The sequence below is a fragment of the Alexandromys fortis genome, unplaced genomic scaffold (genome assembly GCF_014885135.2).
Source record: "Alexandromys fortis isolate MF-2015 unplaced genomic scaffold, M_Fortis_MF-2015_v1.1 scaffold_8_9099976_23576923, whole genome shotgun sequence".
In the NCBI taxonomy this organism is placed as follows: Eukaryota; Metazoa; Chordata; class Mammalia; order Rodentia; family Cricetidae; genus Alexandromys; species Alexandromys fortis.
The window spans coordinates 2593220-2619722 of NW_026067899.1; the positions used below are offsets into that span (position 1 = coordinate 2593220).

Below are 26503 nucleotides of genomic sequence, written 5' to 3' on the forward strand. Positions count from 1 at the left end.
AGTGTAACACGGGCATGCCTGGTAATGGGAGGTCAGAAGAGGGCTTTGGATGCTCTGAAACTGGAGTTCTGGGAAATGATCCTGGATCCTCTAATTCAAAGAGCAGCCAGCACTTTTAGTTGTTGAACCATTCTCTTTAACATAAAATTAGTAGTATTTTTTGTTTGTTTGTTTTTTTTGACTTTTTTCAGAACAGGATTTCTCTGTACAACAGTCCTGGCTGTCCTGGAACTCACTTTGTAGACCAGGCTGGCCTTGAATTCACTGAGATCTGCCTGCCTCTTCCTTCCTAGGGCTGGGAATAAAGCCATGAGCCACCATTGCCTGGTTAGAGTAATATTCTTAATTTTAGAGATGATTACACAGGAATTCATAATTTGCTACTTTAGATAGCTTTATTATTTGACCCATGATACATCAAAATCACTTCTAGATCTTTTAAGGTCTCTTTGTAGAAATAGTTGGATTTGAAATAGAGACTCTGTTTAGAAATAAAGGGTTTGTAAATTGAAAATCATTGCCAATAGATAAATGGAAGAACAGTTAAAATCAAGACTAATCACAAACCCCTGAGAAAAATGTTGTTGTCGGGAAAATAATAGTGTATGTTTGTGTCTGTGTCAATGGGAACTGAATTTAGAGCTTCTTGTGTCCCGGGCAGGTGGTCTGCTACTGAGTGGTACACTATATTATCCTTCCTATTCCTTGTATATAGCTCTTGAAATATTGGTAAGTATCCTCATATATTAATATTGTTAAGTGTAGATTGATAATCGCCATTGAGATTAAATTTTGAATTGTGCAAGTGCTACATTTGATCTGAGCCACCATGTGGTTGCTGGGAATTGAACTCAGGACCTTGGGGAAGAGCAGCAAGTGCTCTTAACTTCTGAGCCATCTCTCCAGTCCAGCAGTTCATATCCTCAGACACAGCATTCACACTTAAAAATATCACAGCAGGTCTGGAGAGGTTACTCAGTGGTTAAGAGTACTTGATACTTTTGCAAAGGACCCAGGTTCAGTTCCCAGCGTCCATATTATAGCTCACAGCCGTCAGTTAGTCCAGTTCCTGGGGATCCAGTACCCTCTTCTGGCCTCTGTGCATAGCACACACATGATAAGTGCAGGAAAGCAGCCAGAAAGTAAATAACGTTTTAAAAGAAATTAATCTTTTTAAAGAAATAACACAGCACAGAGGTGTGTGTGTGTGTATGTGTGTGCGTGTGTGTAGAACTAGAAACTTGTGTTTAAGGTATTGACTGTGGTAAGTGTATGAAAGACAGTTACCACTTCTTGTCTATTACAATGGGACAGAAATTGAAACCACTGTTAAATTTTGCATATTGTAATTATTCTCATAATGCTAAGACTGCATGGTGAATTATCTCAAGTTATTGCTTCCCAAACCCACTGATCTCATCCTAACAAGTGTTCTCTATGGCTGTTTGATTCTGCTTTTGTAGCTTGAAAGCTGCTGACAAGATAATTTGGATAAGGGAGAAAGTTCAACTTGATTCTATTTTATGGTGCATTCTACTTAGCAAAGTCTTAAAGGGAAAGCCAGAGAAAAGAAAATGTCAGTAAACAGTTATGCTACATAATGAGAAGGTGGCACTCTAAATCACCAAATTACTGTCCACTAATATTGAAGACATAGTGTGTTCTTCTTAACATACAGGGATTCTGTTTTAAGTTTCCCAAGTGAAAGCTAGGTTAGAATGGTAGGATATAAGAAACATGGTTGTTAGAACTCAGGTCTTAGATGCTGGACATGTCATGTAAGACAGTGAAATGTGCAGACTTGAAAAAGTGTAACTGTTGGCACTGGAGTGTGGTTACCCACTTCCTTCTTGCTGGTGCTCTCACACTTTAATGTTATGGTACTGTCACGTAATAGGGGCAGTATGTCATAGACTAGAGTACACTCGAAGTAGCTAATGTTTTTATCTACTTAGAGTAACATGGAAAAGCTTTTTATTTGATGATGTTTCCAAAGCATTGAATATATAAACTTTTATGGTAGGTTTTAGAGTTAGCAGGATAACAGATTTCCTTTGAGGGGTCAATGTTTCTTGCAAAGATTTCCAGATAATAGTTCATTACTGTTGTTCCTTTTGGAAACTACAGCTCCCAGATTCCTCCTGGATTACGGACACCTGTGCGCGCAGGCGCACGCAGGTGCAGGACATTTCTCCCAGACACCCTTGCGTTCTCGTTAAAAAGCGAGCTTCCACATGGTCTCGCTCTCTCTTGCCCTTTACCCTTGTGTGTCTTGCACACCTGTCCCTTATCGTGTTCCCCCCCCCATTAAAGCGCACCCACGTGGGAGCCGCGTGTCTGTGTCTCCTCCTTTCGTGCGTGTTTTGTCTGTCCTGTGTTTGTCTCCACACACACACCCGCTTTAAAAGAATAATAATTACTAAGTTTTGTTTCTTTTTCAGAGATGAACTACTCAAATTCCAGGTCATTATAGTTGAAAATATCCTTGAATTAGAATGTCCATATTTCATAATAAATTTAACAAAATCTAAATAAAACATCAAGGAAGCAAGAACAATTTCTCAGCAGAATTTGCTATATTCTGATCTGGTTCTTTAAGTTTAGAGAAAACAATTTCTTTTAAAAATTATTATTTAACTTGTATGGATGTTTTGTGTGCACATACCCCTGATCACCACATTCAAACTTGTGCTTGCGAAGGTGGAGGATGTGAGGTCCCCTGGAACTGGAGATACAGGCAGCTGTGAGCCTTCATGTGGGTGCTGGGAGTTGAGTCCTGATCCTCTGAAAGAGCAATCAGTGCTCTTAACAACTGAGCAAATTTTCCAGTCCCGAAAACAGAATATTTTACACATTCACATTCTTGGGGAGGGGGTATTGATTTGCATTGACTGTTTTTGTAAGGATTGAGGTTTTGATATGTACTATTAAGTAACAAAGATTTCTCCATCATTATCATTTCTCAATCTAGTTTAACAAATTCTGCCAAAAAATGTGGTTAACAATTGAGCACTGAATGCAGGATGGCTTAGTGGTTAAGAGCCCATGTTGCTCTCATGGAGGACCCAAGTTCAGTTCCCAGTCTCTGTATGGGGGTTTACAATACAATGATCTTTTATTCCAGTTCCAGGGAGTCTGATTCAGTCTTGTGACCTCCGCAGGTACCAGGCATGTACATGGTGCACATACATGCATACAGGCAAAACACCCATACACATAAACTAAAATTCAAAAAATAAAGATTGAACACTATTCTTAACAGCTATAGGTAAAAGTTGGGTTACAGTGACCATCCTAGAATTCAGTGTGTGGATATAAATAATTCAGACAGACAATGAATTGTACTTTTGGAATCAGTCATTGGCTTGATGAATATTTCACTAACGATACTTAATATAACTTTTCTTTGTGTTTAAAGTGTTTGTAATTTCTTAAAGGTTTAGTTGGAAAGAAATTAAATATAGCCCTGTTAGCTATTAGTAATTTTGTTAATATATTATCTTATGTGTGTTGCATGTTTTGTTAGGCTTCGTGAACTCTAAATAGAAAGAGAGCGAAGGGCAGTATCTACCCCCTTTTCGTTGGATGTGCTGTAACCCTTTGTGGGGAAAACTTAGTGATCTCACCTGAGACTTGTAGAGATAATCCATAATGATTTATGCCCTTCGTTTTGCCACAGCACTAGGATTCTGGGTTCTTGTCTCAACTTTATTTGCATTGAAGAAAGACAGTTTTACATTTTAGCATAAATCAAGAAACCACATGATTAAATATAAAAGTTTTATTTAAATAAACACCTACGTTTTAAATGAAAGTAGAACTTTAATTATATCACCTCTAGAGTACTTTAAAATTTGCCTTTGTTGTTTGAGCAAATTTTCAAATGCTAGGAAACACTTTGTAAATTTCTGCCATATGAGTTCAAATGTCTTGGAACATTAAATGCCAGAGTAGTGTTTCAAACCTGGCGTTCGTAAAGCTAAACTGTTTTATGAGTGCTAGCCTTTCCTTCATTTTTCTCCTGACCTACTGTGTGTTGGAATTCTCGGGTCTTTTATGATCATGCATTATTTTCTCCTCACTCTAAAACAAATCCAACTTTGACTTCTGTTCATCCTTACTGAGGTCAGCTAGTAAGTTGGAAAAGGTAGAAAAGGAAAGAAAAATGACAGTGTATTAAGCAAGAACAGTAAAAAATTTGAAAAGTTCTATAGGGAGTATTTGATGTATGCAATTTTACACCTCATGAAAATACACAGGTAGTGTCACTGATGGCTTTAGATTGCTTTAAGGGAACCATTGCTTCTTCACAGGAGAATCTTATTAAAATAAGGTGCTGTGTCTGCAGTTGTGGGTAGCAGCAGCATAGGTTGTCTCTCTGTAGGTTAATGCCTTAGCTCAGCTTTCTATGTTTCCTTTAGTAATTTCTGGACTACAACCTATTCTCTCTGCAGGCATAAGTTTAACAGTTTGAAAATTGCAGCTAGATTCTAAACTTTGTCAGTGATGTGCCTCTGTAGTGCCTCTGAGTTTCTTCTGCACATTTTCCTCACAAATTGTAAGTCTTCAAACAGGCTGTGTATGAATGAATTACTTAGAGAATTGATAGTGGTAGACTTCATTGTATATTTTTGTTTTGTTTAATGTCCGTATTGCTTACATTATTTAGATCTAAACCCAACAAACTAGTCTACACACGTTTGTGTTAGGGTTGCTGGGGGCCTAAAACTATGTTCTGTGACACATGCATGCACACACACACACACACACACACACACACGTGTGTGTTCATAAATAGAAAATGTTTTGCACAAATTACTTGCAAGCTTACTAGGGCATTATGACACATAATTGAAGTTTTGAAACATAAAACGCATGGACATATAGGATGAATAATTATGTTGTTGACATAAAAAAAATCATTGTGTGCTAAGTTATACAGCAGGTGCTGGGTTCTAAGTGTATTCCTTAACCAGTCCCCACATTTCTGTGATGCTAATGGTATTGTATTTTAGATTGATAAGAAATTGATTTCTGATGTACGTAATAGATGAAGGGTTTATTAGTCTATTCAGGACTTATGGTACCTGGACTATTAACATATTATATTCTGTACAACTCCAAGTATATCCACAAAGTGAAAGATTTGCACACGGGAGAAACTTTAGGGGATCCCAGAAGGAGAGAACGTCTGCACTCAGTAGTGATGTTCACTTTACAAGCTAAGCATGCCATGACCTCACAGTCTCTGTCTCTCACTCACTTTAGACAGTGCTGAATTTTTCCGCTTGTTTCCACTCCTTTGTACATTATAGTTTAAAGATTTTAGACTTGTCTTTTTTTTCTTCCCTTGTCATTCCTCAAACTCTAATCTCATTTGAGATGAACCTTGTGGCTTTTCTTCTTTACTGTAATCGTGACTTCACTACTCCACCTCCTTTAAGTGAAGTTACCGTTTCCTCAAAGGTATTTCATTTCCTCCTACTGAGAAATTGCATTCAGAGGGGGAAAGCCTTTATAAGTACTACTTTATATGCCTTTCAAAAATTATCTTAAATATTCTTATTGAATGTACTATGTAATGAATTTTTTCCCAAATATGTGTGAGAATTTGTATATAATATACCACCATCCCATCCCAGCTCTCTTGTGATAACTGAAGTGTTAGCATTTTAATGGTTTGCAGTAAACAAATCTGTTTGCCTCTTGTGAATACATTACCCTTTCTCCTCAGAAATGTAGCAGTCTTAGCCTGTGTGAACCAGTGTTCCTTGGGGTAAACCAGAAAATACTGATTCTAGTATTATTTTCAGAATTAAATTTCAATGTTTTTTTTTTGTTTGTTTAGTCAAAAATCTAAAGATAGAATTCAGTAGGATCTTGATGTGCTTTACATCCAGTGTGACGTTAACTTACTCTGAAAAATCTTATTTTCTTAGGTGTTAGATACATTTGTTATAGGCTGGGTGAGGTGATCCACACCTTTAATCTCAGCACTCAAGAGGCAGAGGCAGAGAATCACTGTAAGTTCAAGGCCAGTCTGGTCTATGTAGCAAGTTCCAGACCAACCAAAGTTACATAGTGGACCCCTCTCCCCACATATATATTTGTTGGCATAGATTTTTAGAAGAAATATTAAAAAATTATTATTGGAACACTTGCTTTTTTTAATACAGGGTTGGGATTCTTCATAAAGATGTTAACAAAAATTTTTGTTTGTTGTAGTACTCTAAAAGTAGATTTACAGGGTTTCCTTAAAAATCTATGGATTTTAAAGTAAAAAACTGAAGAGATAATGTGTGATGGGTAGGTGTGTAGTTATGTTTTGAAATACCTTGCCATTAATTCATTTAGTTTTTGATTCAGGGCATGTAGCATGTCAAGTAGAGAAAATTTAAAGAGCATTTGGACTTTAGGATTGCACAAAACTAAATGTGATTTGAATTCCTGATATATAGCACTAGTAGTGCAAACCTTGAGTAAGTTATTGAGTAGACATTCATATATTTGTCGAGTAATAACTACATGCTAGACCCTGTAGTGAGAGGGAAAGGTGGGAGAAGATAAATATTTATCTGTAAAAAAAAAAAAAATCAAAGTTGCAGCTAGAAGTTTTGGTTCAAGTCTTTAATCTCAGAGATAGAGGCAAGTGGATATCTGTCTCAAAAAATAGTATAAACCATACTCAGATTATGGATTATACAAAAACAAGTGATCAGAGTTGATTTATTGGCCATTCTTTGCTCACTATAATTGTTCTTGAACAATAATTTGCCAAGCATCCAAGTGAATGGTCTCTTAGTTTGGGTTGAGTATGTCAGTTTGTGTTCTGTCCCTATTTCCTCATTGAAATTTACTTTTTATAGACAAAATATTTATTAGTAGTAAAAAAGCAGGAAACAGTTAATTTTCCTCTTCTTCACTTAAGAATATTAAGGGCTAATTCTCAGATTTCTCGTTTTCCCTTAAGCCAAATTCTGTAAATGTGAACTCTAGTTATAACTTCTAAATAGATTGCATGTCAGTGATTTCATTTGCATCCTGTGAGCACTGTTGAATGCTTTATTTGGCCTCAAAAGTAAAGATGATTTTTACATTGACAGTAATAATTTTGCATATTAAGACCATAATTTAAAATTTTGTTAACTTATTTTCCTTAGACACCAGAGAAGAAACAATCTGAGTCATCCAGGGGAAGAAAGAGAAAAGCAGAAAGTCAGAATGAAAGTAGTCAGGGTAAGCAGACGCCATCTTCCTTCAGAGACTGTGCACACTTACAATGCATTACTCTAATTTTTAACTAATCAGGACTGTAACTGTTGCATAAGTGCTTTGTGGTTTGCAAATTTTATATCTATTATATATTCTCTGCATTTACAATAGCTAAGGACTGTACTTCACATAGAAATAATAAAAGCATGAACCTGCAGGCCTTTGTACTGTAGGTAGTTAGCTCATGGTTACTGTGTAGGGACTTTAACATTTCCTTGTCGTTCATTTGGGCCTAGAATCTGGTAAGCATTTCTTTATTTTCTTTACTTTTCCTTTTTCTTATGAATTACAATATTAATAGCTTCTTGTTTTTAAGTACAAGTTTTATATCTCACTTTAAAACAAGCAACCTATTCTCTTCTTTATTAAGAAAAAAATGCAAGAATAATTACACTACCTGTTTTTTGTTATGCCCATTTCATCCTTTTATATCTGCTTTTTGTGATATAAACTTAGTTATTTTTATTAGGCTAAACATGATCTCTTCTAAAAATTTTCTTTGTGAGTGTAGTGTATGTGCGTGGGTGTTTGCAAGTGAGTGTGCTTGTGCATGTGTACAAGAGAGTGTTGAGTGCCAAGGTTCCTCTTTCTCTGCCTCATTCTTTGAGGTAGGGTCTCTTCCTTGAACCTAGGGCTCATTTTTCTTGCTTGGGCTGGAAGCCAGCAAGCCCCAGCAATCTTCATGTTCCCACCCTGCTTGGAGTGAGGTTACAGGTGTATGTAAGGTGTCTGCCTTGTTAACGTGGGTGCTGGGATTCATCAGTTCTGGGGCCTGAACATAATTCACATTATAACAATAAGAACTGTAGCCACTGAGCCAGCACTCCAGTCCAGACGATATGATTTCTTCTAATAGCATACTGATACTACTATTTTGGACCCTGAAAAGATGTACAGTATAACGTGGTTTTATACATAGAGTTGCATGTTTGGAGCTAGTTTTTAGCCGTAAGATCTAGGCTTATGAGCTGCTTTACCATTTACATGTTGCACTGAAATCAAAGGGTGTATTACAGCAGTTGTCTGGGAAATGGAAGGGCTTCGTCTACGGCATTTTTAAGGTGTAAAGTGTGTTCAGCCTCACTTTGTAGTTGCTCCCTTTTTTCTTGTAGTAGCCATCCAACCTGTGGTTAGTGGGCATGGAACTTCTTCATTTTAAAGGTACATTAACTTATTTCAGCAACAGACTGACAAGATCTTAAAAGTAAATCCCTAAATAGGATGAGGCTTCCAAACTGGATTAGTTAACCTGTTAATGGTTTGTGTTTTAGGGGCCATGGTTAAAGGCACTCCACCAAGCCTGACAGCTTGAGTTCCACCCTTGGGACTTCCATGTTACCACATGTGTACTGTGTTTGACACCTCCCACTCCATGCACTCCCAAACACTAAATACATTTAATAAAAAAGAATCCAGGCCTTTTATCTGTCCGGTCTGCAGTCCACAGAAATGCCTGGTCTTCTGGGTGAAGAGTTGCCTAATTAGATCTCAGCATCTTTTCCTCACTGAACGTATGTTTTAGAATGACACTGGCTTATTGTGTTTCCTTCCCAACTCTCCTTAAAGTGACCTTCAAGCCCAGAAGTAAACCTTTTGACTATGTTAAGTCATGTTTCCATTCCATAGCCAGTACTATTAGTAGATATACTTAGTGCTTTTAAGAAATCAGACCTGTCTCTGAAACTGGTAGTGGGGTAATTTTCTCCTTAATCATAATGTACTTTGGAGGAATGGTTCCTGATTAAAATTAGACTTAAACGAGGGAAAGAAAACATGGAAGGGGTCTATATAGGAGCAGGTTCCTCTGGAAATTCAATATCATATATATGGGAAAGGGTATAACATAAAAATATGGGTTCATTTAGTGGAAAAGAATTAGGGAAATAGCTTTTAGGTAGGCAACCCAAAACATCCCTTCTTCATTAAGACTCAGAGCCTTCAGGGATGTTACCAGGGACAGAAAGAACATTCCATGGGATGAAGTCTCTGCAATCCAGCTGACTGCTAAAAAACAAAAACAACAAAACAACATTGTATGAAACATTTATCAAAATTTCTGGAGAGCAGACTGGAGAAATGGCTCGGCAGTTAGAACACTGGCTGCTCTTCCAGAGGTCCTGAGTTCAATTCCCAGCAACCACATGGTGGCTCACAACCATCAGTAGTGAGATCTGGTGCCCTCTTCTGGCCTGCAGGCATATACTCAGGCAGAACACTGTATACATAATAAATAAATTAATCTTTACAAAAATTTCTGGATAGCAACTGTTTCCCAAGCCCTTATTTAATTTTAAAAAATCTCAATTTCGTTTAAGACTGTTGGACCTTAAGTACAGAGTTTGTTCACAATGCCTGGCACCTAAGATGTATTTGTTACGCTAGTAAGACAGATCTCAGTGTGTTGTGGCATTTGCCTCCAAACATGTCTGAATTTTATTCCTAGCACTCACATGGTAGAAGGAGAACACTGATTCCCACAAGTTGTCCTTTAGCTATCAAGTGGCAACCGTGCAGGTGTGCACACATATTGTGCACAAACACAAATTAAATAAATAACATAAAACCAAGAGTTAAGGAAACTAAATGAGCACATAATAATAAGTCAGAATTGAATTGATGTCTATTTATATAATGCAAAGGTTGACTGATGTTACTAGATTTTCTGTTTACTCCTCGAAGAAGTCATGTATTCTCCACAATTAAAATTCAATAATGAACCCCTCCTTCCTAAAACAAAAGGAAATACAACCTTTCTTAATAATAAAATTTTTAAAATTAATGGAGAATGCATTTTAGGTCAGAACATGTAAGGAACAGTATGACCTGTGATGACTCTACTTATCAATATGGTCATAAGAACAGTTATTTAAATACAGACTTTGAAACATATAAGCTGCAACAAATACATTTTGGAAAACTTAGTGAGACCCTAAATCAAAAAAGAAAAGCTGAAGTAAAGAAAAATCAAAACATTTTACAAAATAACATTGACAATAAATATGTTGTTGTTTGCCCAAAATGTTAGATTTGGGTTTGTATCAACTGAAGCTGAGTTTTTATTGTTATTATTGTTGTTATTATTATTATTATATTTTTATCATCATCATCAAAGTGTTTAAGTTTGTCAGATAAAGTTGTCACTATCCTTTTCAGCTTATTGATTATCTTTTCTGAGATTAATAGATACTAAAAAATATTAATAATGTTTTAAATACCAAGTTCCCTTTGTTGGGGAGGTGGCCATGGGGCTCTGTGATAGCAAATGCTTAACATATCAGAAGCCCTGGGCCGAGCTAGGGAAAGGAGAAAGGTTGGGTGAGAAAGAAGTAGGAAACCCTTAATGTTATTTATCTATCTTTCAGTAATTGGTACTTTCATAAATTGGCATATATCTTAAAATGTAATTTTATTAAATTTTATAAATTTGTAAAGATTTTTATTGTTTTTATTATCATTATATTACTAAAATGCCACATACTTTTAAATCAAATAAATGTGTTTTAACTTGTCATTTTTCTTTCTTTGATTGGAGATAATCATGACTGGCTTTTAAATCTATACCTTTTGTTTTGTTTTTAGGAAAAAGTATTGGGGGACGTGGCCACAAGATTAGCGACTATTTTGAAGTAAGTTTGTTGGGAATTATTTCCGGTTCCTAATTCAGTATAGTTCTTCTACAAGCTGAGAATCATTTCTTTGAAGCACAAAGTCAGCTTTTGAGAAGAATGTTGGTATTGTATAATTTTTCATTTTTTAGGAACATTAAAGTTTCAGAGTGCTTCTTCACGTACTTGTAGGTAAAGGTAGCTGCTAGTTTTTTGGATTCAGACAGGGGAACTGCAGACTGAACTGGGGGAACTGCAGACAGAGTAGACCCACTGTTTACTGCTTCTATCAGCATGGGCTTTCTCCTCTCTTGGCTACAATGAGCTCTGTAGATGGAGATTAAATAATTGGTAGGGATGTGGCTCTGAAGATGCGCTGAAAAAGATAGCTATGCTTTTAGTCCTTCTTAATCTAGACTATTTCCTTGCTTCTGCATACTTTTGGGTTCCAGTTTCTAATTGAAAAGATTGATTTGCTTGTTAAAACAACAAATGTTACTTCTTCAGTAGAAAAAGATGTCTTCACTTGAGAGTGAGAGCAGAATTGGCTGATCAGGACAACAGCTAAGTTCAGACAGCATAAAAATAAAAATCCCCCAAAGTGGTTGTGTTTTTTGGGGGGGCGGGGGGAGGAGTTACAGAATCCAGTGTAAATGTTTCTAACCCGAAATTATCTACTGCCCTTTAGTTGACTTGAGCCATTCACAGTGAATATCATTAAGAACTTGTGCTTGAGGGTAGGGATAAATAATCAAATAATCATAGTCTCTGGAGTGCCTACTATGTCCTGGATGATAAGCTAAGCACTAAATTGTCGGGAGCCGTGTAGCCTCGTCTCGATCAGCATGCTGCAGGGCAAGGCATCCGTGGAAACAGACTGGTACTCCATGGGACAGCACAGGACCTCACAAAACTCATGCAACTTGCAGGCTCTTTTCTTTCTCATTTTATTGGTGATTCTTTGGGTGGTTTCTAGTTTTACTTTGTCAGTCATACGTGTAATAGCTGTAATTTTCCCTGGAAGTTCTGCTCTTTCTCAAATATTTTCCCCAAAGTTTCAGCAAGGGGTTAATGCTTTTCAAATCTCTTATCTGGAATTTCTAACTACAACTCACAATCCTGGGAACTTTTCTGGCTCAGTGGAGACAATTTTGAGAAAACAGCACTCAGAGCATTAACCATGTCTCACCGTCTGGAAGGGGGAGTAAGGCATGCAGACAGAGAATAGGGAAAAGCCTCAGGAATGTGCCTGGTGCCAACTGCTGAGAGTAGGTTCCCTGGACAGCAAGCATATAGAGTCAATGATAGGATCTAGTATGATCCAATGGGAAAAATATAGTGTAAAATCTTGGATGGAAAGATCATCTTTACCATACACGGGAGCTCATATTGTTAGAAGTATGATAATAGTGGGATGGGAAAAGAGCACCTTATCAAGTCTGCCTTTTACAGAGAGACTGAGACATGGGACCCTCTGGAGGAAAGGGAATGTATAAAAGCATATCTTGCAAACATAAAAGAATTGTTTGAGTTTGAATTTCTTGTCCTTAAAGCATCGTGCCTGTCTTTTTTTTTTTTTTTAAGCTTTGTAACCACAAGTAGCTGCCAGCTGACATCAGTGCTGCAAGAGCAGGATGTGTCTGGCTGGATATTTAGTTAAGCCTGCAAAAATGCTGAACTCTATGTCTAGAATAAGGTTATTCAGGAGCTGGGAAAGTGTATTTGGGGAACCATAAAGGGGAACAATGGGACTTTTTATAATGATTATAATGTAGTTCTTAAACTATGATGTATAAAAGTCAAAAACAGGCACCAAAAATCAAGCTGTTCATGTAACCCTGGTAAGAAAATTTCTATTTAAATATAAAGACGACTCAAGCTATTTGGGGCCACTTGAGTACAGTCCACCTGGTAGTCAGAATTTTCCTTGTGCTGACACCCCTTCCCTGTCTAAGGACCTGAATCCTGTTGGAGGCTGGACCCCAGCACTAGATGAAGTGAGTGAAGAAAAGTTCTTGGGTTGTAAGAAGTTGTTTAGTAAACACACTAGCTAGTTCCCATTTCTGCCATTCATAACAAACTTAAGTTAAAACTTAATAAAAGATGGCTGGACAGTGGTGGTTCTACACCTTTAATACCAGCACTCAGGAGGCAGAAGCAGGATGGTCTCTGAGTTTAAGGTCAGCCTGGTCTACAGAGTCAGTTTCAGAACAAGCCAGGATTGCACAGAGAAACTTTGTCTCAAAAAACCAAAACAATAATAGTAATAATAATGATAATAGTAACGATATTAATAAAAGATGAAGTAGACAATAAACTACTAAGAGGAACCAAGCATCAGTGGTCTTGGCACAGAGGCATGAACTAGGAGGAAGGTGCTGTGGAGAAGATTGTTGACTTCTGTGTGCAACAAAGGCGTGAACTCATAAGAAAGAAAGGGATTTGTAAAGATTTTGTTGTTAGAGGGAAAGGACTTGTCCTATACAGTTATATTATGTACTGCAGTGAGTATTTGGAGCACTTAACATATCTTGTGAATAATGACCTAAGGTAGTTGTGTTCACTAAAACCATGTGAAAAATATATTTTTAAAAAATTCTTGGGGTTAGAGACTTACTGGTTTCTTTAAAAGAAAAATTTATAGGAAAACTACTGAGCTTTGGAGGAAAAACAAAGAAATACATTCATTTTGGGGGTGATTTGTCTTTGAGTGGACCACAATAACAAATCAGAGTCAGAAGATAAAGTAGTAGGCATTGTTATCTGATGTAGTCTTAGGCTTTGTATAGCTGGACCCATTTAAATGACTTTAATTTTATCTGAAGCAAAGTATAGTTAGGTCTGGGGATGCAGACCATCTGTGTAAGACCCTGGGTTCACTCCCCTGTACTACAAATAAAACAAGGTATATATAAATTAATTCCTCAGGAGTCTAAAGTAGCAATTATGCTTTCCCAATTCTCTTTCTCAGTACCAGGGTGGAAATGGCTCAAGTCCAGTAAGAGGCATCCCTCCTGTAATCCGTTCTCCGCAGAACTCACACTCACATTCCACTCCTTCCTCATCTGTAAGTTTTTACTAGCCAAAGATTTTACTAGGCATTGTCTTTGTCTTAGAGGTTATGTATTGTTAATAATTTATAATGGGTTGTTTTTGTTGTTAACTTTTATATAGTCATATTTGTGTTTTAAAAGAGAAATCACTTCAGTTCATGAGTTGAATTATCTTTAGTGGTATGATTCTTCTGGAACTTTTATTGTTGAAAGTGATTTTTTTTTTTTAGTCAGCCATTGTGTTGCATGCCTGTAATGCCCGCACTTAAAAGAGATGAAAGCAAGTTGGATTAGGAGTTTAAGAAGGGACTGGAGAGGTGGCTCAGTGTTTAAGAGCACTCTGGCTGTTACTCCACAAGACCCAGGTTCAATTCCTAACATTCACATGATGGCATATAAACATCTATAACTCTAGTTCCAGGGAATCTGGTCTCCACAGGTACCAGGCACTAATGTTGTGCACAGACATACATGCAGGCAAAACACCCATGCACATAAAATAAATAAGTAAATAATTATATTTTAAAAAACAAGAACTAGGCGTCATCAGCTATAGAGGGAGCTGGAGGCTGTTGTGGGCTACTTGAGACCCTGTCTCTGGATTTTAAAAAAATGAGTTTTTTAGACTGAAGCTATCCTGAATTGACTAAATGTATCCAGTAGTGTTATTCTATTAAGAAAAAAAGTTCTGTAGAGCTTGTGGGGGCTAAAGTAAGTGCTGTAGCATTTCTCTCTGTATTCAATTGTTAATTTATGATTTTTAACTTTGTTATTGATTAAATTTCTTAACATAAAAGCAATCATGAATCATTTAGGGGAATTTTTAATAAAAAGTTCGTTTAGCATAGGAGAAAGATGTTAAAATTAGCTTGTAACTTTAAAAATTTGTTTCTAACGTTTTAAGACAGAAGTTTTATGTGCATTGTTTTGCATCTTAGATTTTATTTTTTATTTACTTGGAAGTTGATTATTTAACCAGAAAAATGAAGTTGACTTTTAGTATTTTGAAAATAAGTTATAAATTCATAAATTATAAAAAGTAGAATTTATTACTCAAGCACCCTTTTGCTATTTTCTGTATTCTCTTCTACTCCTTGTCGTATTTAGTGTGCTCACACATTTTGTTCACTGGGATCCTGTATGTTGCTATTTTCAAAGGAAGGCTGAAGATTCAGCTTTGAAAGCTGAGATAGTATTGATACAGTGTTGCCATCCACTGCTTTCTCGTTTAAACTGATGACTACTTAAACAGTAAAACTCATTAATAGATATGATTTCAGAGGTCTATGACCACGCATTATTAGTCTAGTACTAAGAAGTCTGTTCAGACCTTTTATGCTTGATTTCTTTCTCTATTTTCTTTTCAACCCCCTCTCTCGCTTGCTTCCATCCCTCCCTCCCTCCCTCCCTCCCTCCCTCCCTGTTTGTGTAAGACAGGACCTCACTGTAGCCATTTCTCCCCTGGGACTCACAGAGAGCTACCGGCTTTTACCGGCTTTTCCCTCCCAAGTATTGGGATTAAAGATATGAGCTACCGTGCTCAGTAATTTCTTCTTTTAGTGAGGATAATCTGTTTAATATTTTTGTCTCCGAATGATTTGGCTATACCTTGTTTATAAAGCATTAAGGTTTTATGGATCTTGAATGTAAGCTCCCCTTTGGTTAAGGAATGTACCATTTTTCACATTGGGCCTCATGTAGGAGGAACTCAAGAATGCTCACTGGTTAAATAGATGATAATAAAAAGTTTTTAAAAGGTATTATAAGATAAAAATCTTCAGAAATGTTATTGCTTAGTAGAAACTTTTATTTTTTTAACCTAAGGTAAAAATTTTAACCGTATTTTCTAGGTTCGACCTAATAGCCCTTCTCCTACTGCATTAGCTTTTGGGGACCACCCTGTTATACAACCAAAGCAGTTATCCTTTAAGATCACTCAGGTAAGTAATAGCTTTACAATTTTGCTGTCACTTAGGAGATTTTGGCCATGTTTATTTTTTAAAATGTTTATAGTTCTGAATATAATTGTAAAGTAAAATTCAGCATAAGAGCTAACTTACTGAACTCAAATGTTTTCAGGGCAGAGGAAGTGAAGTATCATCTTAGAACCCTTTGTTATGCACTCGAGCAAATATCTCGGGCAATAAAGCAGCCAGAACAGTCACCACCTGTCAGCTTTGCTCACTGAGTGGTTTCCCACTTAATGTCCAAGTTATCTTCATGATGCTGTCGTATGATGCTCATAGTAGAGTCCATTTCAGTGTGTGTGATTACACCACTTAGAAGAAAAGCACTTGGATTATATTAGTGTCATTACTACTATTAACGTTCAGTTTCATTAATTTTGAACACAGATCACACTTTTTATAGGGGTTGTTTTTTGTTTTGCTTTGATTTGTGGTGCTGGGGTCCTGTGCAAGTGAAAAGCAGATGCTCTACCACTAAACTGAATGCCTAGCTAGTCCTTACTGTCTTGTCTGTCTCTTTGTTCACTTGTTTATATATTTATTTTTCACATATATCAGTTTCTGGCTAAATGCATTTTCAGACTTGGAATTGAAGAGTGGGTCTGTGAGTTGAGCAGTGTATTTCCATGAAACTTCCTGGGCCGCATACAAATTATTTTGCACATATTGAACCGTTCTTTGAGCTGGGTGTAGTGAGTGTTTTAGGCCTTTAATCCCAACACTCCCAAGGCAGAGGGATACTGATCTCTATGAGTTCAAGGCCAACCAGATCAAAACATGTCTACCGTATAAATATGAGCAGTTTTTGCTTGTCTGTTGTAAACAGTCTAAACCGATTTAGCAGAGTAAAAGATTCTCTAGATCTTTGTATAGTGCAAAGCATTTTTATAAGAACTTTGATCAGTTATACACAAGGTTTTCACATTTATACTTTATACTAAGGTATCTGTTACATACTACTTTTCTCTGCTGTTTGAAGTTGGTAAAATCTGCCTTCACATTTATATGTAGTAGTGTATATGATAGAGATAATAAAGTGGCTTTCTTTCATTTAGACTGATCTTACAATGCTGAAATTGGCAGCATTAGAAAGTAATAAAAACCAGGACCTGGAAAAGAAGGAGGGTCGAATAGATGATTTGCTCAGGGTAAGTAATATGTCATGAAGGGGAAATTATGTGACTTATTTTGGCAACAGTGAAACTATTGAGAAAATATTAAATGTGGCAAAATGTTCTGTATTTTAAAACAGTAAGCTTCTTCGTACTATTTGTATTGTTAGCCTCTGTAAGCACCTACACACTTGTATACAGAGACACATTTCTAATTGAAAATGCACACTTTTGATTGGTGGCAGCGCGTGTCTTTAATTTTAGCACTTGGGAGGGCAGAGGCAGATGGATCTCTGTGAGTTCCAGGCCATGCTGGTCTACAGAGCGAGTTCTAGGGCAGCTTGGGTTACACAGAGAAACCCTATCAGGTGGGGGGAAAACTAGCTTTATACATTCTTTATTTGATTATTTACCCACCAGTCAGATGCTCATTTACTGTTAAATGGTTTATTGCTCTCTGCCTGCCATCTAATACCAATGAGGATGGAATTACTGCCATAGTCCTGTGAGATTTTCAATGAAACTTTAATTTCAAAAATAAATTCAGGAACTGGTGGATAAGAGCACTTTTTACTCTTGCACAAAGTCCTTGGTTGGGTTCCCAGAACCCACTTGGTGGCTCACAACCCTCTGTAACTTCAGTTCCAGGGCTTTTATGGCTTCCTCAGGCACTTCATGCATGTGGTACACAGATATACATGTAGGCAAGACACTCATAAACATAAAATGAAACTACAGGTATGTAAATAAATAAATCTAAGCTGTTAGGTAAGTAACTTAAATCCCCAGAATCTACATAAAGGTGGAAGGAGAGAACTGACTTCACAAAGTTGTGAATTGTACACAAACACTGTGGCACGTTCATTCACACCTCAGACACACATACATTATTCACACATACAATAAAATTTAAAAATACACCTAAAAGTATACTTAGAATGTGAGTAAGGCATAAAGCAGGATTTCTTGTCCCTTGCTGCTCATTAGGATCACCAGGCAAAAGTACTGATTTTCAACTCTACCTTGTGGAGTTCTGATTAAATTGATGTGATGTAGCTTGGGTGTCACATTCCTTACTGGTAACCACTCTTCTGGCATCAGTGATACCTGTGTTCAACCTTCCTTTGTGTTTCTTTATTGTTGTGGTGTCTCCATCCATCTCCTTTGAGACAGGGTCTCTAATTGACCTGAAACTCACAAGTAGACTAGAGTAGCTGGCCTTTGAGTTACTGGAATCCTCCTGTTTCTCCTACCCTGTACTGGAATTACAAGCCTGTACCATGAGTTCTGGGGATCAAACTCTGTTCCTTGGACTTGCAAGCACTTTGTTGACTGAGTCATCTTTAAACCACTGTGCATACATTCTTTTTAAACACTTGGTTGCTTGTTGAAATTATCCTGTATGGGTTCTTTGCTTGAGCATTGTTTTCATTTGCACCCACGTTGATAAGTAACATAAAAGTAACTCGATCGGTTACTTTTCATTGCTGTGGCAAAACATGAGCAGATCAACTGATTTATGTTGGTTCACAATTTTCACTCATTTTAGTCAGGTTTCTTGGCTTTGTTTTCCTGGGCCCATCTACAGGAGCATCATGGTGGGAGGATGTAGACATAGCAAAAGGTACCTGTAATAGAGCATTGCTGCTTACTTCATAGCTGCCAGGAAGCAGAGAAACAAGTGGGTCACACACAAGACAAAATCTAAATTCAGCCCTTCTCCCAGGGATGTAATTCTTCTACAGGACCCACTATTAAAGTCAGTTTATTGGTTAATCCTCTGATGAAGTAAAAGCTCTCGTGATCCAGTCACCTCAAGGCTGTCATCCATCATTAGCTGTCAGCCATCCCTTTAAAACACAAGCCTCTGGGGGCTGATTTTATAGACTCAAACCCTAAAGCTTTGCTTTGTTCCTTCCAGTTTCTACACTAAGACTCTAAGGAGTATACCATAATTTGCATGATTCTCCCAATTTTGGCTGGTGTTTTGTTTCTGATTTTTCTAATACAAAGAATTCTGCTAAGAAATTCTCAATACATGTCTCCTAGGGCAAATGCAAGATTTTCCTCTGTTGTAGGTATAGGAAACAAGACAATTGAGAACCCAGAACACACACATTTTGTACATTATAATACCAAAATTTCCCCCCAAGTGATTGTGTTACTGTAGCAGAACTATGGCTCGTCTGTGCCATGTCCTGGTGTGGCAAGATTGAAAACACCATTCGTTCTTCCTGACAGCGTTGATGACCAGCGGTAACCTGGTCTTGTGCTTTTATTACACATTCCTGTTTACTGATGAGTGTTCAGCATCTTTTTAAAATAATCAGTTATTTGTCTAGTTTTCTGTGAAATAAATAGAGATACAGTGTCTCATCATAGCTTAGCTGAGACTGACCTTGAATTGCTGATCCCTTTTCCCTTTATATCCCAAGTGCTAGGATTTGAGAGAATGCCATCACACCCAGTTTGGGGGGAGGTTGTGTGCTGAACCTGTGCACGTGCGTGCGGGTGTTAGAGTAGAGATCAAACCCAGGACCTTTCCTAGTTTGTAGTTTTTAGGGGTGTGTTTTTGGTTTTTTGTTTTTGTTTTTGTTTTTTGTTTTTTTTTTGGTATGTTGGCTTCTTCCATTTTGTGAGATGTCTTTTTATTACTTTGTGGTTTTTTTGTACATCATTGATGATTATATATGTTTTTACATTACCAAATATCTTAGGTTTATAGTTTATACTTTGTGTGTATTAAAATTATTATCAAAGATACCAAAAGAAGCAATTTTAAGAGTCTAAGGTTGTTCTTCAGTGTACAGTAAGGTCATGAAAGTGAAAGAGAGCCAGGAACGGGGAAGAAGGAAAGGGAGAATGTAATTATAATCTCAAAAATTTTTTAAAAGTAAAAAAATTGATCTTTCAGCACAATTTTTTTGATTGAACTGGAATTGGTTTGTATATTGGTATAGTGTGAAAATAGGGTTTCATTTTAATTTCTTTCTATATTGATAACCAGCTATCCAGTTGAATTAAAAATTCATTCTTAGACTACAGGCTTCACCATTAAATCTTATTTCCATATGCAGTGCTCCTCCTCCTGTCCCCGTCCCTTTATTCTGTTTTGTGTATTCCTAAATCAATACTCAGACACTATTTTAATGCAAGTAGTAGTCTTTGTTGGTAACACAATATAAATTACATGAAGGGGCTGGAGAGATGGCTCAGCCGTTAAGAGCACTGCCTGCTCTTCCAAAGGTCCTGAGTTCAATTCCCAGCAACCACATGGTGGCTCACAACCATCTGTAATGAAGTCTGGTGCCCTCTTCTGGCCAGCAGGCATACATACAGACAGAATATTGTATACATTATATATATATATATATATACACACACACACACACGAAATAGAAATGTACTTTTGGAAAGAACAAAAGTAATAGCCTTTTGGTTTTTGTGTGAATGGCCTAGACTTGTGGATCTTAGTTAGTACCTAGCAGTAGCAGAGGCAGCATTGCTGGAGAAAGTGAAATTCCCAGGCTCTCCTCTAGACCTTGTGTTTCAGAAAATTTGTGGGGTGGGTTATCTGGGCAGACCACAAGAGTAATTCTCTTCCTATAATTGCAAACTAGTCAGACTCCCTGGAATTAGAGAGAGGCCTCTCCTCTTTGAGCCTATAGTTGCCTGCAGAGCGAACAGAATTAGTATCCTATTCACAGCAGGCTGGAAGTAGTTAATTGATCAACAAATTACACTCTTGTCCCGGTTTAGTAGAGAAAGTGTTGTGAGAGACCAGGTCGTGTGAGAGAAGAAAGTCACATCCTCTCTTAAATGTGTGACGCACATGATCTACCACATTTTATTTTTAGCTGCTTTATACTACTTCCATTTAGAAATAAGGGAACTGGGTAGGTGTTGGTGGCACACACCTTTAGTTCCAGCACTCAGAGGCAGATGCAGGTAGATCTCTGAGTTTGAGGCCAGCCTGGTCTACAGAGTAGGTTTCAAGATAGTTAGGGCTACAGAGATCCCCGTCTCTCTCTGAAAAACAGAGAGAGAGAGACAGAGAGAGAGACTGGACTTAGATTCACATTGTGTAACCAAAATTATATAACTTGGAATATATGTGTAAATGTCTAGAAAGTGTATATAAATTTTCTGTATTTTCTACTATGCAGTTGAATTAATGTTTAATAGTAAATAGACTTTTGGTGTTTATCTTATCTATATAATTTATTCAAAACACTAAAACCATTACTAAGATTCTCATATACACTATTGCTATATGTGCTCATGTTGTAGGCCAACTGTGATCTCAGGCGGCAAATAGATGATCAACAAAAATTACTTGAAAAATACAAAGAACGATTAAATAAGTGCATATCAATGAGTAAGAAACTTCTTATTGAGAAGGTGAGTTAGCACTAAATTTTCCTTTCCCTCAGTACCTTCCTTTGCCTTGTATGCTTTTAAAATCCAAGTGAATGTAATTGTTTTTTCCCTCATTTTCAGAGTACACAAGAAAAATTGTCAAGCAGAGAGAAGAGTATGCAAGATCGGCTTCGCCTTGGGCACTTTACAACAGTCAGACACGGCGCTTCCTTTACTGAGCAGTGGACAGATGGTTTTGCTTTTCAAAATCTTGTGAAGTTAGTGATGGTTACATTTTTTAATTGTGTGTGTGTGTGTGTGTGTGTGCGCGCGCGCGCGCGCGTGCGTGCAGAGGCCTGTGGAGGACAGAGGCATCAGAGCTGAAGTAACAGACAGCTTTGAAGCACCAGATGTGGATGCTGGGATTGAACTCTTGTCCTTTGAAAGAGTAATAGGTGTTCTTAAGCCTTCAGCCACCTCTTTAGCCCCCAATGTTGCATTTTTACAAATTAGTAGTTTGGATTTTTACTACTTTAAAGAATTACAAATTTGGAATTCTGTTCAGCATCTCCTTACTATTTGATTGTATAAAACTTAGCACATATAAAAAGAATAACAGATAACTCAGCTCAGTAAGTAACAGAATTCTTACATAATTAGCTTTCATCTAAAGAGTACAATGTGTTTTCCTTTTAAGTAAAATAACTTTTTGAACATTTTGTGTGGGGGCCAGAGGTCTTTCCATCTTGTCTTTTGAGATAGGGTCTCTTACTGAGACTCAGTGTTTATACCCCAGCAAGCCCTTCACCACGGAGTCATCTTGTTCAGCCCTCTTTTTCTCTAAACTTGATTTTCCAGAGTAAAAACAACCCCCTAGCTTTATTGGTGATGGTGTGTGTGTGTGTGTTACTACTACTAAAAGAAAAAAGTGGTTAGAAGTTTTATGCTGACTGAAAAATGTGTGACCCTGTCTCCTGGAATTTATTTTTTAATGGCCCTTGTGTTGCTCGAGTTGCTCTTGAATTCCTAGACTTAACTGACCTTCCTTCCTCAGCCTTCTGAGTTCTGGAACTATAGGTACATACCATTGTGCCCACCTTTTTACTTTTGTCTCATTCCCCCATTCCTTAAGTGGTAAAGATCTCCCTGATGTCTGTGCCTTAGGAGAAGAGTTTTTCTCTTGCCTCAGCTACAGGCACCTCACACGTTAGTTGAACCAAACATGACTAGCATTTCAGAGCTAAACTGTAAAACAAAGAAATTGTTGCCACTTTTTTTTAAAGTTCACATGGTGATCGGTAAGGGTGCATTGGCTATTTGTGTGTCTAGGAGCTAGGACCATGATCCTGTCTTTTGTTTTTTGCTTTGATGTAAAATCCTGGAGTGTAGTGGTGTCAGTGTCTCCACTGACTTTTCAAGGACGCAGCCTGTTTCACATCGTGTCAGATTAGTATTAGTATTGCTGTTTCAAACATATATTCACCAAATAGCCTTGTCCTGCCCCCTGACTCTCAATGGTGTATTGAACTTTTGTTGGAGACAGCTGTTCTAGGTATTAGCTTATCACAATGAAAGAATCTCTACAAACCTAATCTATGTGGGGTCTAATTCTGTGGCTAGTTAGAGGTTGTTAATATGTGGTATATGTGACCATAATTGAGGTACTGAGTCACTTGATGATAATACAGAAATAATATTGGGAGGAAGATAAAATTTTGACAGTTAAGATGTACAGATATTCTAGATGCACAGGTATTGTTGACACTTGAGCTACCATACTGAACGCAAAACTAGAGAGCAGGAAATGGATTTGAGATGAAAAACCTTAATAATATTTTGTGAGCTAGAATCTCTGCTACTGAACTCCATCCTGACTGTCTTACAGTAATGCACATATTAGGGACTAAAGATATGGCTCAGTGGAAGAGCACTGGATACTGTTCCAGAGGACCCAGGTTCAATTCCCAGCACTTACATAGCAGTTTACAATCATTTGTAATTCCAGTCCTAGGGCATCCTGTGTTCTCTTTTGGTGTCTGCAGACACCAGGAATGCATGTGATATACATATACATACACACATACATACATATGGACTAAACACCCATACTCATAATAGAAAAGTAATTTAAGAAACAAAATATTATTATTACAGCCAGTAGTTGTTTCTCAGAACAAAATTCTTTGTATATGCTGACTACTTTGCATATTACTGATGAACACTGATTGCGGATTACAGAGTATTGCTACAGGATGTTCACATTAATTGTTAATAACCCAAAGTGGTTAGAAAATGAGAAGAGAAATCTATGAGCCAGACGTGATCCTGAATAACCAGGTATCCACTGTATCTGTCCCATTTTTTTTAACTTACCACTAGGCTGTTTATTTATACTTAGAACCTGTTCTGAAATACATTTAAAATTTACTTTTTGATTGTTTTTGTTTGGGATTCTGGGTATCTGACTGAAAGGCCCCCACATAGGGGACAAGTGCCATTCTACATCCCTCCCTGCTCCTCCTCAAGTTTACTTTCCATTAAGTAATACCACGTTCAATTGCTTCTACATCTGAATGGAAACAGAACTCACATATCATTCTTGCAGAATTTCTATCTTGGTTCTTGATTCTTTTTCTCATGTCTTAGCTCTCCTCCCCACTAAGGGAAAAGTAATGTGTGCAAACCAACACTCAGTCACGAAGTCAGAGCTCTGGAGGGTGTGCGATGGGGCAAAACATTGGGCTTGCTCTAAACCTCAGTAGCATGACCATGTGGAGCTGTAACATTTTCTGTCTTGACATGGTGGGAGACCTGAAAGGAACATAGTTACTCTTACTGTCAGAATAAACTTAATGTGTTATAGGATGAGCAAGTTGTTCCTCTATTGGCTGTTGAGATGACTCATCAGGTAAAGGCACTTGCACCAAGCCTGATGACCTGAGTTCTGTCCTTGGGACCTACACAGTGGAAATAGAACAGACTCTCAACTTCTACATATGTGCTTCTGACCTCCACTCGTGTTCCTCCAACTTTTTGGTGCAAATTTTGCTCTGTGACTTAAATTGCTTTTGAATTTATGACCTCTTGCCCCAATAATTTATGCACATGCTGAGATTACAGATCTATGGCCAGCCTATAATTCTGTATTAGACATAATATCTGTCAGTTTTTAGAATCTAAACTCTCTGGAAAATTGTTTTAGATTCTTTAGTAGGAAGTGCTAATAAATTTGTATTAATTTCATAAATAAAGTTTTCAATTTTGTAATTTTCCTGCTGTTTTTCTTTATATTTTCAGTTCCCCTCTCCATTAAGGTCAAGTTTTATTTTATTTCAGAACGTCAACTGCATTACTATAATTTCTTTTAAGAAAGTAACACTTCATATTAAAATTTCACTTGCCTTTTTATAAGCTTTTCTAGAAATATTAATGCTGAGTGATAAAATCATGTTTAAAATCTACCCCAGACTGTCATTGGATGAGGCTTGGGTTTTGTTTTGTTTTTAGCTCATTTATCTAACAGAATCTTACTAACAGACCAAACTAACCAAACTCATTCCAAGGAAATGTCTGTGGGAATGGGGAATGGTGTTTGTTAGTAAGACAAGATGCTGTGAAATCCTGTGTGGCCACACACTTGTCTAAAGATTTAGGGGACACCACTTCATTTGAAGACTGTGTGAAGTGAGACCTGTAGTTTATTTTGATTCACAGAGTGTGATGAGCAGAGATGGCGCTGCTCTTAAGAGCTCTTGGCTGCTCTTCCAGAGGACCTAGGACCTGGAGTGTGGTTCCTCGCATGCAGGCGATGACTCACAACCTTCTGTAACTCCAGTTCCAGGGGAACTGTTCTCCTCATCTGACCTCTACACAAACCAAGCACACTTGCAATGCACATATGTATATATACAGAGAGCACTCTTGGTTGTGTTGGTGCTTGCCTTTAATCCCAACACTTGGGAGGTAAGTTCAAGGCCATCCAAGTTCCAGGCCAGCCAAGGCTACACGTTGAGGTCCTGTCTAAAATTCAAATGAGCAAAACACTCATACACATAAATTAAGTAAATATTTAAAAATTTAAAAAGGAATGGAACCAAAAGAATACAGATTTAAATTATGTGATTGTTTCTTATGATGTATTTTTCCAATTTTTAATTGTGGAAAGTAATGGGAGATTAATATGACTCTGTTTATTTTCACACAGACAACAAGAATGGGTAAATCAACAAAGGGAAGATATTGAACGGCAAAGGAAACTTCTCGCCAAACGCAAACCTCCCACAGCTAATAATTCTCAGGCACCTGCTACCAATTCTGAACCAAAACAGAGAAAAAACAAGGCAGTCAACGGAGCAGAAAATGATCCCTTTGTTAGGCCAAATTTACCACAGCTGTAAGCCTCTGTTTTAAATTTCTCTCTTAACATTGTTAACAGTTAGCAGTTATTCATAATTAATACTGTACAAACAAAAATAATTATAGTCAGAAAAGATGTTAATTGAAAAGTTATCTCTGACCTTTAGCTCCAAGTTTGAATTTGTAAGTGGAGAGTGGGATCCACTCCTTTTGTGTGTCTGAGTCAGTTGACGGTACCAATCTAGTGTTAAAATTGATGAGCATTGAAGTGCTTTGCAATTATTTTCCAGACCCATGAGCTCAGTTCACAGGTAGTTGCAGATAGTTGTGTCTGTTCTGTTTGGCTTTTTAAATTTTTTGTGTCGATTACTTTTTGTCATTCAAAGGATAATAGTACTTTAAAAAGTTGCATATTATAGAAAATTTAGAATGTTGTACAAAAATTTGTGTGGGTGAAGATGTTTTGCAGAGCTATGTTCTCCTTTGTTGAAAGATAATACCCTGACCCTCACCCCTGCCATGCCATGACTTCTAAAAGCAGTAAGCAGAACAAAGCCCTCATTACATTACAAGCACATGGTAATTCCAACCAGTCTCTCCACACATAAAATGGACCTGCTTTGTGTCTTCTGCACTTTTTACCCCATCTTCTTGCATGTTCTCCATTCATTAATCTTTGTCTTCTTTTTTCTTACCTCTGCTTTTTTGATTTTTGTTGAATCCTTTGCTTTCGTCTTTATCTCCCTTTACTGCCAGGCTAGTCTTGCATTTCAGGGCTC

General features: G+C 37.3%; 1 protein-coding gene across 3 annotated transcripts in view; it reads left to right on the top strand.

Annotated features, from left to right (window-relative positions):
* The window catches only part of Tlk1 (tousled like kinase 1), a 106670-nt gene that overhangs the window by 52866 nt on the left and 27301 nt on the right, over positions 1-26503 (top strand). For 2 of the 3 annotated variants that reach the window (XM_050122041.1, XM_050122055.1), the window contains 8 exons: positions 7161-7236; positions 10852-10898; positions 13849-13944; positions 15781-15870; positions 16953-17045; positions 21300-21410; positions 21510-21646; positions 25573-25761. In XM_050122041.1, coding sequence (XP_049977998.1) covers positions 7161-7236; positions 10852-10898; positions 13849-13944; positions 15781-15870; positions 16953-17045; positions 21300-21410; positions 21510-21646; positions 25573-25761 — 839 coding nt within the window. The remainder of the gene's footprint in view (positions 1-7160; positions 7237-10851; positions 10899-13848; positions 13945-15780; positions 15871-16952; positions 17046-21299; positions 21411-21509; positions 21647-25572; positions 25762-26503) is intronic. The other variant, XM_050122046.1, reaches the window with a different exon arrangement.